Source organism: Rhinopithecus bieti, unplaced genomic scaffold, assembly GCF_001698545.2.
Source record: "Rhinopithecus bieti isolate Rb0 unplaced genomic scaffold, ASM169854v2 scaffold_4544, whole genome shotgun sequence".
Classification (NCBI taxonomy): Eukaryota; Metazoa; Chordata; class Mammalia; order Primates; family Cercopithecidae; genus Rhinopithecus; species Rhinopithecus bieti.
In genome coordinates this window covers 341,096-352,562 of record NW_016804383.1, presented here as the reverse complement: position 1 = coordinate 352,562, position 11,467 = coordinate 341,096, and the positions used below count along the sequence as shown (strand labels likewise).

Genomic DNA, 11,467 nt, shown 5'->3' with positions numbered 1-11,467 from the left:
AGACGGAGTTTCGCTCTTGTTGCCATTGCACTTGTTGAGTGCAATGGCGCGATCTCGGCTCACCGCAACCTCTGCCTCCCGGGTTCAAGCGATTCTCCTGCCTCAGCCTCCCTAGTAGCTGGGATTACAGGCATGTGCTACCACGCCTGGCTAATTTTGTATTTTTAGTAGAGATGGGTTTCTCCATGTTGGTCAGGATGGTCTCGAACTCCCGACCTCAGGTGATCTGCCCACCTTGGCCTCCCGAAGTGCTGGGGTTACAGACATGAGCCACCGCGCCCGGCCAGGGGTTTCTTTTTAAATCAGACCCCTCAAAAAGAGGCCCCTCAGATGTAGCCTCTTGCAGACCTGCCAGGCCCGGATTCTGGAGCCAGGTTTGTTGGATTCGGGAGCCAGGTTTGTTGGATTCATCGGGTATGCAAACAGCTTCTCCTTAAAGGCTTTCCTCTGAATTCAGCTCTGGCCCCACCCTCAAACTGACTTCTAAATGATCCCACTCTTGAGCAGGCGCTAAGAGGAATATTTTTAGGGGGTAGTTGTAGTTCATGTTACTGCTGAAGGCCACCCACCTCACCTCCCCTCCCCACACTTTCCGCCTGGTAAATACAGGATATCCTGTCCAGGGCAAGAATCTGATGTAAGAGCCTGGATTCTTCGGGGAGGGCTCTTCCCTGTCTCTCTCTCCCTCCTCCTCCCTCCTGGTGTCTGGGCTGGGGAGGGGTCTTGGCCCTGATGTGGATGGCCTGAGGGTTAGCATGAACCAGGGTAAGTGAGACTTGTTCTGGGTCAAATCTGGGACTGGCCTTGACCCCAAATGACCAAGGCACTCCTCGCAGCTCTCCTGGGTTGTTCTGTATCTGCTAGTCTTGAGTCCCTGGGTGGAGGGCTTCCGTTCTCATTCTCCAGACCTCATCTCAGGCCAGAACTTGGAAGGAAAGACTCCAGCATGTCCTCAGTTCTCCTCTTCAGTGGAATGTGGGAGCATGAGGACATGAAAAAGGGCGTAAGTGGGAGTCCCATCCCCCTTCCCCATGGACCCTAACTCTTGTTAATATACAGATTTCCCATCATTCCCGGCAGAGATCAAGACAGACCCGGATTGTCCCAGAACAGCACCCACACCTCCCTCTTCATGCTCTTCAGAGTGCAGAGAGGTCTTTTCTCCTGATGCTCCCTCCTTTTCCCTGCCCTTCCCTTGACCCCACTTGCTAAGCTGGAGAGAAAGGTTCTGTTATCTTTGCCCCCTTTCCCTCCTGCACAGAGGCTCCCGTGGGGGTGGGGAGGAAGCCTTTTACTGCTGTGTAGGCCTGTGTAGCCCTCCTTGTCTGTCGCCCCTCTTGCACCATCTCTGAGTGAAAGTGTTTTCTGGGCTCCCAGTGCTGGCTCAAACACACTTCTCCCGAGGTGATCACACCCTGCTGTAAGCGCTCAGAGAACTTTGCCTGCACTTTGGTATGGCCTTCTTTTGGTTGTTTGTGTGACTTCCTTGCTGCTATTATATTATTATTATTATTATTATTATTATTATTATTATTATTAGCTAACATTATTAAGTGCTTATTATGTGCCAGACGTTGTGCTAAAATTTTTTTTTCCATTTGGTCCTCATAACTGCCCTAATTGACAGATAAGAAAACTGGAGCTCAAAAGATTAAGTAATTTTATGCACCCAAAGTCACACAGTCAGTAAACAGTCGAGACCACTTTTGTAACCACAGCAGTTTGATCTCTTCCACAATACTTCATGCTGCCCTAACTGTAAGCTTCTTGCATTCAGGGATCTTACACAATAGTGACATGTAAGATCTGTAAGATGATGATAAGGATAGTATCTGCCAGGCCGGGTGCGGTGGCTCACGCCTGTAATCCCAGCACTTTGGGAGGCTGAGGCGGGCGGATCACAAGGTCAGGAGGGCGAGACCACGGTGAAACCCCATCTCTACTAAAATACAAAAAATTAGCCGGGCACGGTGGCGGGCGCCTGTAGTCCCAGCTACTAGGGAGGCTGAGGCAGGAGAATGGTGTGAACCCAGGAGGCGGAGCTTGCAGTGAGCCAAGATCGCGCCACTGCACTCCAGCCAGGTGGACAAAGTGAGACTCCGTCTCAAAAAAAGAAAAAAAAAAGGATAGTATCTGCCTCAAAGAAATGATGTAAGGATTAATTAAGCATTATATATAAAGCACTTGAAATCAGGCTTGGCCCTCAGTCAGCACTCAGTAAAGGTAGGTTGTTTTGTTGATGATGTTGTTATTATTATTACCATGACTATTGCTGCTTCTCCTGCTACTTCCTTTGGAAGAAGGGGCTTTGTACCTAGGGCAAAATCAGTAAATAGCCTGTGGGTGAATGAATGAATGCGTGAGTGAAAGATACTCTTCTTTTTTTTTTTTTTTGATACAGAGTCTCACTCTGTCGCCCAGGCTGGAGTGCAGTGACACGATCTCAGCTCACTGCAATCTCCGCCTCCTGGGTTCAAGCAATTCTCCTGCCTCAGCCTCCCAAGTAGCTGGGATTACAGGCGCCCGCCACTACGCCCAGCTAATTTTTTGTATTTTTAGTAGAGCTAGGGTTTCACCGTGTTGGCCAGGCTTGTCTCGAACTCCTAACCTCGTGATTCGCCCACCTCGGCCTCCCAAAGTGCTGGGATTACAGGCGTGAGCCACCGCGCCCAGCCAACTGAATGATACTCTTCTCTTCTTCAAGGCAGGAGACCGGGTGATGGTGTTGAACCGGTCAGGGATGTGGCAGGAAGAGGTGACTGTGCCCTCGGTCCAGACCTTCCTGATGCCTGAGGCCATGACCTTTGAGGAAGCTGCTGCTTTGCTCGTCAATTACATTACAGCCTACATGGTCCTCTTTGACTTCGGCAACCTACGGCCTGGCCACAGCGTCTTGGTACACATGGCTGCAGGTGACGGGTCCCCTCACTTTATCACTCCTTACCCCACCCAGATTTCCTTCCAGGCCCCTTCCCTGCAGCCTGTCTGGGTTGTTGCCATGGCAACACCAGACTGCCTTGGCCTGTGGTGCCCAGAGGCCTCTGCTGTGTAGTTGCCGTGGTAACATTCAGGCACCAGGTCTAGTCTGGTGTGCTATCCTTAGCAACGTGCTCTCACCCCACACCCCCACCTCTCTAGCTACCCTCCCCACCACTTCTCAGTCATGGAAATTACACATGGCCCTAAAACAAGCCTAGGCAAAATGAAGGTGATGGGCTGAGTCCTTGGGAGGCTAGAATGGACTGGTTGGTAGCCAGGGCGACTCCATATCCCCTGCTTATGGGTGTCTTGCTGCAGGGGGTGTGGGAATGGCTGCCGTGCAGCTGTGCCGTACGGTGGAGAATGTGACAGTGTTCGGAACGGCCTCGGCCGGCAAGCACGAGGCACTGAAGGAGAATGGAGTCACACATCCCATCGACTATCACACGACTGACTATGTGGATGAGATCAAGAAGATTTCCCCTAAAGGTTGGAGGCAGAATATGGGAGGGGGTAGGGAGGCACAGGACAGGGAGGGGAGCTCCAGATCTGTGGATCCTAATGTTGTTCTTGGGTTCCCCACTCTATGACAGGAGTGGACATCGTCATGGACCCTCTGGGCGGGTCAGATACTGCCAAGGGCTACAACCTCCTGAAACCCATGGGCAAAGTCGTCACCTATGGTAAGTTAGTGGGCCAGGCATGGAGAGAGCATGTGAGGGCAGGAGGGAGGGTCTAAGGGGTGGGATATAGGGCCCAGGGCTTTTGAATGAAGAGGGGTAGGGACTCTGGTGCTCTGTAGACAATCAGGGTTAGGAATGGTCCTGTATGTTGCATTCAGATTGCTGACTTCTGGGTGCCAGCTCTTTTCATTCTCTGTCACAACTTTTCATATGAGTCATAGTAAATTCTACATTTTGTTGTTGTTGTTGTTGTTGTTGTTTTTTGAGACGGTGTTTTGCTCTTGGCCCCAGGCTGGAGTACAGTGGCGCGATCTCAGCTCACTGCAACCTCCGCCTCCTCGATTCAAGTGATTCTCCTGCCTCACCCTCCTGAGTAGCTGGGATTACAGGTGCCCGCCACCATGCCCAACCAATTTTTTTTATTTTTAGTAGAGGCGGGGTTTCACCATGTTGGCCAGGCTGGTCTTGAACTGCTGACCTCAGGTGGTACAGCTGCCTCAGCCTCCCAGAGTGCTGGGATTATAGGCGTGAGCCACCACAGCTGGCCAAATTCTATGTTCTTGTTTAGGGATTATTCTTGAACAACCAGCCTGCCTTCTTTCTGTCCTACCTCCCTGAGTGTCTTAAGCAAGGTGCATTTTCATTTTAAAAAGTATTTCATACAACAAAATAAGCCAGGCATGGTGGCTCATGCCTGTAATCCCAGCACTTTGGAAGGCCAGGACAGGTGGATGGCTTCAGCCTAGAAATTCGAGACCAGCCTGGGCAACATGGCATAACCTCATCTCTAGAAAAAATACAAAAATTAGCCAGGTGTGGTGGCACTGTACTCCAGCTTGGGCAACAGAGCGAGACCCTGACTCAAACAAAGGAACAAACAAACAAATACATAAAGATTAGAGCAATTTTTATTATTATTATTTTTTTTTTTGAGACAGAGTATCACTCTGTCACCCATCCTGGAGGGCAGTGGCACAACCTCGGCTCTCTGTAGCATCCACCTCCCTGGTTCAAGCAGTTCTGCCTCAGGCTCCTGAGTAGCTGGAATTATAGGTGCCCATCTCCATGCCTGGCTTTTTTTTTTTGTTTTTCTTGAGACAGAGTCTGGCTCTGTCACCCAGGCTGGAGTGCAGTGACACGATCTCAGCTCACTGCAACCTCTACCTCCCGAATTCAACCGATTCTTCTGCCTCAGCCTCCCAAGTAGCTGGGACTGCAGGCACGCGCCACCATGCCTGGCTAATTTTTGTATTGTTATGGTTTTTTTTTTTGTTTTATTTATTTATTTATTTTATTTTATTTTATTTTTTTTTGAGACGGAGTCTGGCTCTGTCGCCCAGGCTGGAGTGCAGTGGCCAGATCTCAGCTCACTGCAAGCTCCGCCTCCTGGGCTTACGCCATTCTTCTGCCTCAGCCTCCCAAGTAGCTGGGACTAGAGGAGCCCTCCACCTCGCCCGGCTAGTTTTTTTTTTTTTTTTTTTTTTTTTTTTTTGTATTTTTTAGTAGAGACGGGGTTTCACTGTGTTAGCCAGGATGGTCTCGATCTCCTGACCTCGTGATCCGCCCGTCTCAGCCTCCCAAAGTTCTGGGATTACAGGCTTGAGCCACCGCGCCCGGTCTGTTTTATTTTTTTTTGAGACGGAGTTTCGCTCATTTTACCTAGGCTGGGGTGCCATGGCACGATCTTGGCTCACTGCAACCTCCGCCTCCTGGATTCAAGCGATTCTCCTGCCTCAGCCTTCCTGAGTAGCTGGGATTACAGGCATGTACCACCATGCCCAGCTAATTTTGTATTTTTAGTAGAGACGGGGTTTCTCCATGTTGGTCAGGCTGATCTCGAACCCCTGACGTGAGGTGATCCACCCATCTTGGCCTCCCAAAGTGCTAGGATTACAGGCGTGAGCCACTGCGCCCAGCCAACACCTGGCTAATTTTTGTATTTTTTAGTACAGACAAGGTATTTTTTAGTAGAGACAAGGTTTCACCATGTTGGGCAGGCTGGTCTTGAACTCCTGACCTCAAATGATCCTCCCACCTTGGCTTCCCAGAGTGCTGGGATTACAGGTGTGAACCACAGCACCCAGCCCCTGGAGCAATTTTAAGTCAGCCACGGTTGGTTTGGGCCTGGTAACCAGCATTTTGAGAATTATCCAATCACCCCCTGGCACTGGTGTGGAGAATTGCAAGGGGATCACAGGGAACAGAAAGTACAGATGCAGGCACACAGGGATGTGCCTGGGGTGTTCACAGGCCATGTCACCTTGTCCTTCAGGAATGGCCAACCTGCTGACAGGCCCCAAACGGAACCTGATGGCCCTGGCCCGGACATGGTGGCATCAATTCAGCGTGACAGCTCTGCAGCTGCTGCAGGCTAACCGGGCTGTATGTGGCTTCCACCTGGGCTACCTGGATGGTGAAGTGGAACTGGTCACTGGTGTGGTGACCCGCCTCCTGGCTTTGTACAACCAGGGCCACATCAAGCCCCACGTTGACTCAGTCTGGCCTTTCGAGAAGGTGAATCTGAGGACTTTGCAGGGAGGGCTTGGATAGGACTCATGAAGGCTGGGGTCCCAAGGGGCAGATTCCTGGGGAAGAGGAGGGCTGCCTGCATCGCACTGGCTCTTGTTGGATGGAGGCTGCATAGCATTGGGAGCCTCATCTTTCCTTCCTCCCCAGGTGGCCGATGCCATGAAACAGATGCAGGAGAAGAAGAATGTGGGCAAGGTCCTCCTGGTTCCAGGGCCAGAGAAGGAGAACTAGAGCGAGTGGTTGTGAGACCCTAGAGACCAGCAAAGGGAGAAGTTGGGAAGCTGCGTTCTGTTGGCCACCAGACTTGCATTTCAGCCTCTGTCATAATGCTCTGCCCTCCCTCCCCCGAAGGTCTCTGTGGTGATGACCACTCTCCCCTGCCCTCCCCGCTTCCTGACCTCTGAAGAGGTTGGGGAGTGACCATTTGGATGTCTGGGCCCTGCCAAGGGGACAGGGAGGGTCAGAGGGAGGCCGGCTGCTTCCTGCCCCGCCCTTTCCCCGGGCCTGCTGTGCTGCTTTTGTGCCAAGGTTAGCCAGTCCCCTCCGTTGTGTTCCGTGTGCTTTCACCTCTGCTCCATCTTCCCTCCGGTCCCTGCCCCGCCACCTCCCCAAAGAATTGAAATGTCAGCTCAGGATATGGGGCCAATCTCTGTGAGTCCAGCAGGCGCCTGTCTCTCCCTAGTGCCCCTTCAGCCTGGGCCGACCAGCGCCCACCTCTGGGCTTGACCAGGTCCCAATCTCCTCCTCTGTCCCCAACATTGTAAGCACAATTGGGCTTCTTCCATCTCCAGGTTTTCTGCCATTCTTAACCAAGGCTGCCTCTTCCAACAGGGCGGAAATCAGACCTGCTCCCCTAGGTCACAACTCTGGGAGCGATACAGAGCCCCCACCCTTCACTGAGTTCTCTGGATTTGTTCTCAGTGCCTTAGCAACGAAAACCTGTGCTTGTGTGTGTGTGGCGGCGGGGAGGGAGGATCCTGTCTCCCACCTCCTTCTCCTCCCCTGTACTCCCCAGTGCCTTCCTTGTTCTGGTGGAGCTGGGGTTTCGCTCCTTCCCAGTCCCACAACACTGCCAAAAATCTGTGTATGTGCCATTGGGTGGGGCAGTCCCGAGCCTCCTGGGGGAGCAGGGCAAAAACTGGTGCCCTTATCGTGGTCTGTGCCATGTCCTGTCTCTATGATGGTTGAGGAGAAAGGCGGGGAAGCTTCCTCAGCCTTGCAGATACGTGTGGCATTTACCAGCCAGAGTTCTGCAAGGCTGTTCTGTTTCTTGTTCTGGGACCAAAGTAAAAATCCAAGCACATTCCCCTTGCACTTAGGGGAGGCCCCACTGCCTTCTCAAAGCAGAGCTGCAGTTTATCAAACTCAGCCCACAACTTTGTTTACATGGGTGGGGAGATGGAACAGGGGAATAGAGAGCGGGGTGGTCAGGACCTGGGCCACTGTGACCAAAATGGGGACTTCCTGGGTAGGGAGGTCACTCCCTCTACTCACTGAGCTAGAATTAGGGAGGGTTATCGCCCCAACCGTTGCAATGGGAGGTGGAGGGACAGGCTTAGCGTCCTCATTGTCTAAATGAGGCCTAAATGTGTGAAGTGCGATTTCTGCTTTTGTGTACCCCACCACCCCATTACCACAGCTGCCTTTGTGTTTGTGTCAATAAAAAGCCAAACCCTAGGTCCTGCTTGTTGCCTCTGAGAGTGGAGGGAAGGTGAGCTTCTGGAATGCTGGCGCTGCCAGCAGAAGATCCGGCTTCTTCCAGCCCCCACCTCTTTACATGCCCGAATCACGTTTCCTTTCATGAGTGAAATGAGGAAGAACATCATGGAGTGCAGGCTCTTTTTACTGTTCCGGGCAAAGTGTTTCGCAATGTGTGATCCCTCCCTGTTGGTGAACATAAAGACCTCCTACATGGGCACCCAAGCCCAGCCCCGTGTGAGAGCCTTGGCCGTGGGGTGGGAAGGATGAGAAGGGGAGGCCCCTACACTGACTCAGAGGTGAAGACTGCTAGGCCCTGCTGTCCTTGGGATACGACTGTCAGGGCCTCTATCTCCCCACCCCCACGGGTGGGCTTCTGGAAGTGGACCTCCAGGACGTCGTGCAGCTCTGGGCCGTCCAAGATATCGGGAATGTTGAGCACCAGCACTGAGCGGGGAACTGGCTGCAACCTGATCTGGAAAAGGAGCCAGGAGATCGCAAAGGCTCATGGGAGAAAGGGGCTGGGGGCTGGGGGTAGGGCAGGCAGTGCCCCATGGGGGTATGAGGTCAGGAGGCCTAGAGAGGCTGGTCGTGGGTAGGTCAGTGGGGTTTGGGGCCTCTGATCTTTCACTGGGCAAGTTCCTGGCTGACAGACAGGTTACCCAGCCCAGCCCCTGTTCTCCACCCCTCCCGCTTACCTCAACATTCTGGATCTCCCCATTCACATAGGGAGAGACTCTCAGAGGGACCTGCTGTCCACCCAGTGGCACTCTGAACTGGCCAATCCGGCACAGGCGCTGGGCCACTGTGGGGAACAAGGAGGGGTGGACCTTTAGCATCAAGCCCTCTCCTCTCCCTGTACCTTAATCTTCCACACCCTGTACCCTCATCTACGCTGCAGGAGGTCTGCATGACTCTCACCTCCATCCGTAGCAAACCCCAGCATGACACTCCCTTGCAGCAGCTCCCGAACCTCCACATCGCCACCTCCGTTCCTAGTCTTGCCAAAGAAGATCTCAAGCTTGTCCAGCAGCTCCTCCTCACTCAGCCTGAGACTGGCAGGAAATCCATTGACCAACACCCTCTGGCCACTCAACTGGCTGGACACCTAGGGGGAGACAGCAAGGGGTGGTCCCAAACACAGCTCCACTTTCCCATGCCCAGGTGCATGGCACCTTTTTCATGCCCCAGGATTCTGTCATTCTGTCACCTGGATGGTGGTGACCATGGGCAGCTCCAAGGGCTGGGTCTGCATCCGCAGCCGGCACTCCTCCATGTTGATCGTGTGCTCCTTTTGTTGCAGCACCTGCTCAGCCACTGGGTGGTGGGGAAACAGGGTCGGTACTGGGAATCCTTCCCACCTCCCTCCTGAGGCTCCCCATGAGCTCACCTTTGGGGTCATCAAAGGTGATCAGAGCAGAGCCCTCAAGCAGAGGGCAGTGGATCCGCAAATTGGAAACTAAAGACTTAGGCACTTCCCTGTCCTGTTGGGTGTGTCCTCGGAACACCAGGGGGCTCTCCGGCACTGAAAATGGGACCTGGAAGTAGGGGAGGGGAGTAGGAGTGTTCCTCACTCCCACCTAGGAGGAAGGCATCTCCAATTCCATTCCATTGATGCTGAGTGCTGGAGATAAATACATTTACTGAAAGAAAAGCTGGATAAATGAGTAGATGAATGCAGGTCTGGTCCATACCAGGCCATTTACATACAACATCTTAATTTGTCCTGGGAGGTGGGTAGCTCTACTTTACAGACGTTCAAGTAACATACTGGAGGTCACATAGCAAAGAAGTAGCAGAGCCAGGAATAAAACTGAGAACTCCCCAGCTCTTTTTTGTGTGTGTATGTTTGTTTGTTTGTTTGTTTTAAAGGGAGTCTCACTCTGTCACCCAGCTGGAGTGTAGTGGCACGATGATCTTGGCTCACTGCAACCCCCACCTCCCAGGTTCAAGCAGTTCTGCCTCAGCCTCACAAGTAGCTGCGATTATAGGCATGAGCCACCAAACCTGGCTAATTTTTGTATTTTTAGTAGAGACGGGGTTTCACCCTGTTGGCCAGGCTGTTCTCAAACTCCTGACCTCAGGTGATCCACCAGCCTCAGCCTCCCAAAGTGCTGGGATTACAAGCATGAGCCACCATGCCCGGTGGCTTGCTCTGTCACGCAGGCTGGAGTGCAGTGGCGCAGTCTCAGCTCACTACAGCCTCCGCTTCCTGGGTTCAAACGATTCTTCTGCCTTAGCCTCCTGAGTAGCTGGGATTACAGGCACACGCCACCATGCCCAGCTAATTTTCGTATTTTTGGTAGAGATGGGATTTCACTATGTTGGCCAGGCTGGTCTCAAACTCCTGACCTCAGGTGATCAGCCCACCTCGGCCTACCAAAGTGCTGGGATTACAGGTGTGAGCTACCGCGCCCGGCCTCGCCAGCTCGTTTTTACTAGACAACACCAGGTCTCCCACCTTACCTTGTCTTTGGGGGAGTCCCCGAGCTCCTTTCTCAGCTGCTGCAGCTCCTGCAGCTCCTGCAGCTCCTGCAGCCTCATCTTGAGTCTGGCCTGCTCCTCCTGAAGGGCGTGGAGGGCCTTTTGGAACAGAAGGAAACAACGAGACTTCCACCTGCCCTTTCAGAGAATCAACAAGCCCAGGGGAAGTGGGGCCTATTCTGGACTCTCCAGAAGCAGAGTTGATGCTAAGCTCAAGAACAACCCAACCCCTTTGTGCTGCCCTGGGCTGGTCTTAGCCCCTCCACCCAGGGCTTGGCTGGCCTCATCTCAGCTGCTCTTGAAAGGGCAGGAGACTTTGCAGCGTCCATGACTTGTTCATGACCACAGATCTAGAGTTCAACAAACACTGAGCTCCTGCTAGGAAGTGCTGGGCACTGACACAGACAGTGGAAGATTAAGGGTACAGCCCTCAGACCTGCCAAACAGTGCTCAAGATAGTACATGATCACATGACTGACTGTGAAGGGCAGCCAGAGTTTGGAAGAGGGACAATCCCAAAGGGGTTAACCCAATTAGGGACACCTCCAAGAGAAGGGGAGACAAGTTGCAAAATGTCATACAGTAACACTGTTAACTTTTACTAAGTACTTACTATACGCCAGGCGCTGTGTTAAGCCCTTCTGATGAATTATTTCATTCAATTCTTAGAACAACAGGGTATCTATAAGATAGATATCCTATGGGCCGGGCGCGGTGGCTCAAGCCTGTAATCCCAGCACTTTGGGAGGCCAAGACGGGTGGATCATGAGGTCAGGAGATCGAGACCATCCTGGCTAACACGGTGAAACCCCGTCTCTACTAAAAAATACAAGAAACTAGCCGGGCGACGTGGCGGGTGCCTGTAGTCCCAGCTACTCAGGAGGCTGAGGCAGGAGAATGGCGTAAACCCGGGAGGCGGAGCTTGCAGTGAGCTGAGATCCGGCCACTGCACTCCAGCCTAGGCGACAGAGCAAGCCTCCTTCTAAAAAAAAAAAAAAAAAAAAAAAAGATAGATATCCTATGATCCTTATTTTATTGATTTTTTTTTAATTTTTTTCTTTCTTTCTTTCTTTTTTTTTTTTTTTTTTTTGAGA

The 11,467-nt window shown here is 52.4% G+C and overlaps 2 protein-coding genes across 3 annotated transcripts in view; one reads left to right on the top strand and one right to left on the bottom strand.

The window, feature by feature from the left end:
* The window catches only part of VAT1 (vesicle amine transport 1), a 13,640-nt gene extending 5,770 nt beyond the window's left edge, over nucleotides 1-7,870 (top strand). Inside the window, exons 1-6 of one of the 2 annotated variants that reach the window (XM_017867673.1) lie at nucleotides 783-1,003; nucleotides 2,705-2,912; nucleotides 3,298-3,468; nucleotides 3,573-3,662; nucleotides 5,935-6,176; nucleotides 6,339-7,870. In XM_017867673.1, the coding sequence (XP_017723162.1) occupies nucleotides 815-1,003; nucleotides 2,705-2,912; nucleotides 3,298-3,468; nucleotides 3,573-3,662; nucleotides 5,935-6,176; nucleotides 6,339-6,422 (984 nt within the window). In that variant the 5' untranslated portion in view covers nucleotides 783-814 and the 3' untranslated portion in view covers nucleotides 6,423-7,870. Of the gene's footprint in view, nucleotides 1-782; nucleotides 1,004-2,704; nucleotides 2,913-3,297; nucleotides 3,469-3,572; nucleotides 3,663-5,934; nucleotides 6,177-6,338 lie in introns of those variants that run through there. The other variant, XM_017867672.1, reaches the window with a different exon arrangement.
* Nucleotides 7,871-8,013: 143 nt separating this feature from the next.
* Nucleotides 8,014-11,467, bottom strand: part of IFI35 (interferon induced protein 35) — a 9,320-nt gene continuing 5,866 nt past the window's right edge. Inside the window, exons 2-7 of the mRNA XM_017867674.1 lie at nucleotides 10,356-10,472; nucleotides 9,280-9,427; nucleotides 9,100-9,206; nucleotides 8,811-8,997; nucleotides 8,588-8,694; nucleotides 8,014-8,364 (exon numbers count right to left, since the gene is read on the bottom strand). Of these exons, the coding sequence (XP_017723163.1) occupies nucleotides 8,173-8,364; nucleotides 8,588-8,694; nucleotides 8,811-8,997; nucleotides 9,100-9,206; nucleotides 9,280-9,427; nucleotides 10,356-10,472 (858 nt within the window). The 3' untranslated portion in view covers nucleotides 8,014-8,172. The remainder of the gene's footprint in view (nucleotides 8,365-8,587; nucleotides 8,695-8,810; nucleotides 8,998-9,099; nucleotides 9,207-9,279; nucleotides 9,428-10,355; nucleotides 10,473-11,467) is intronic.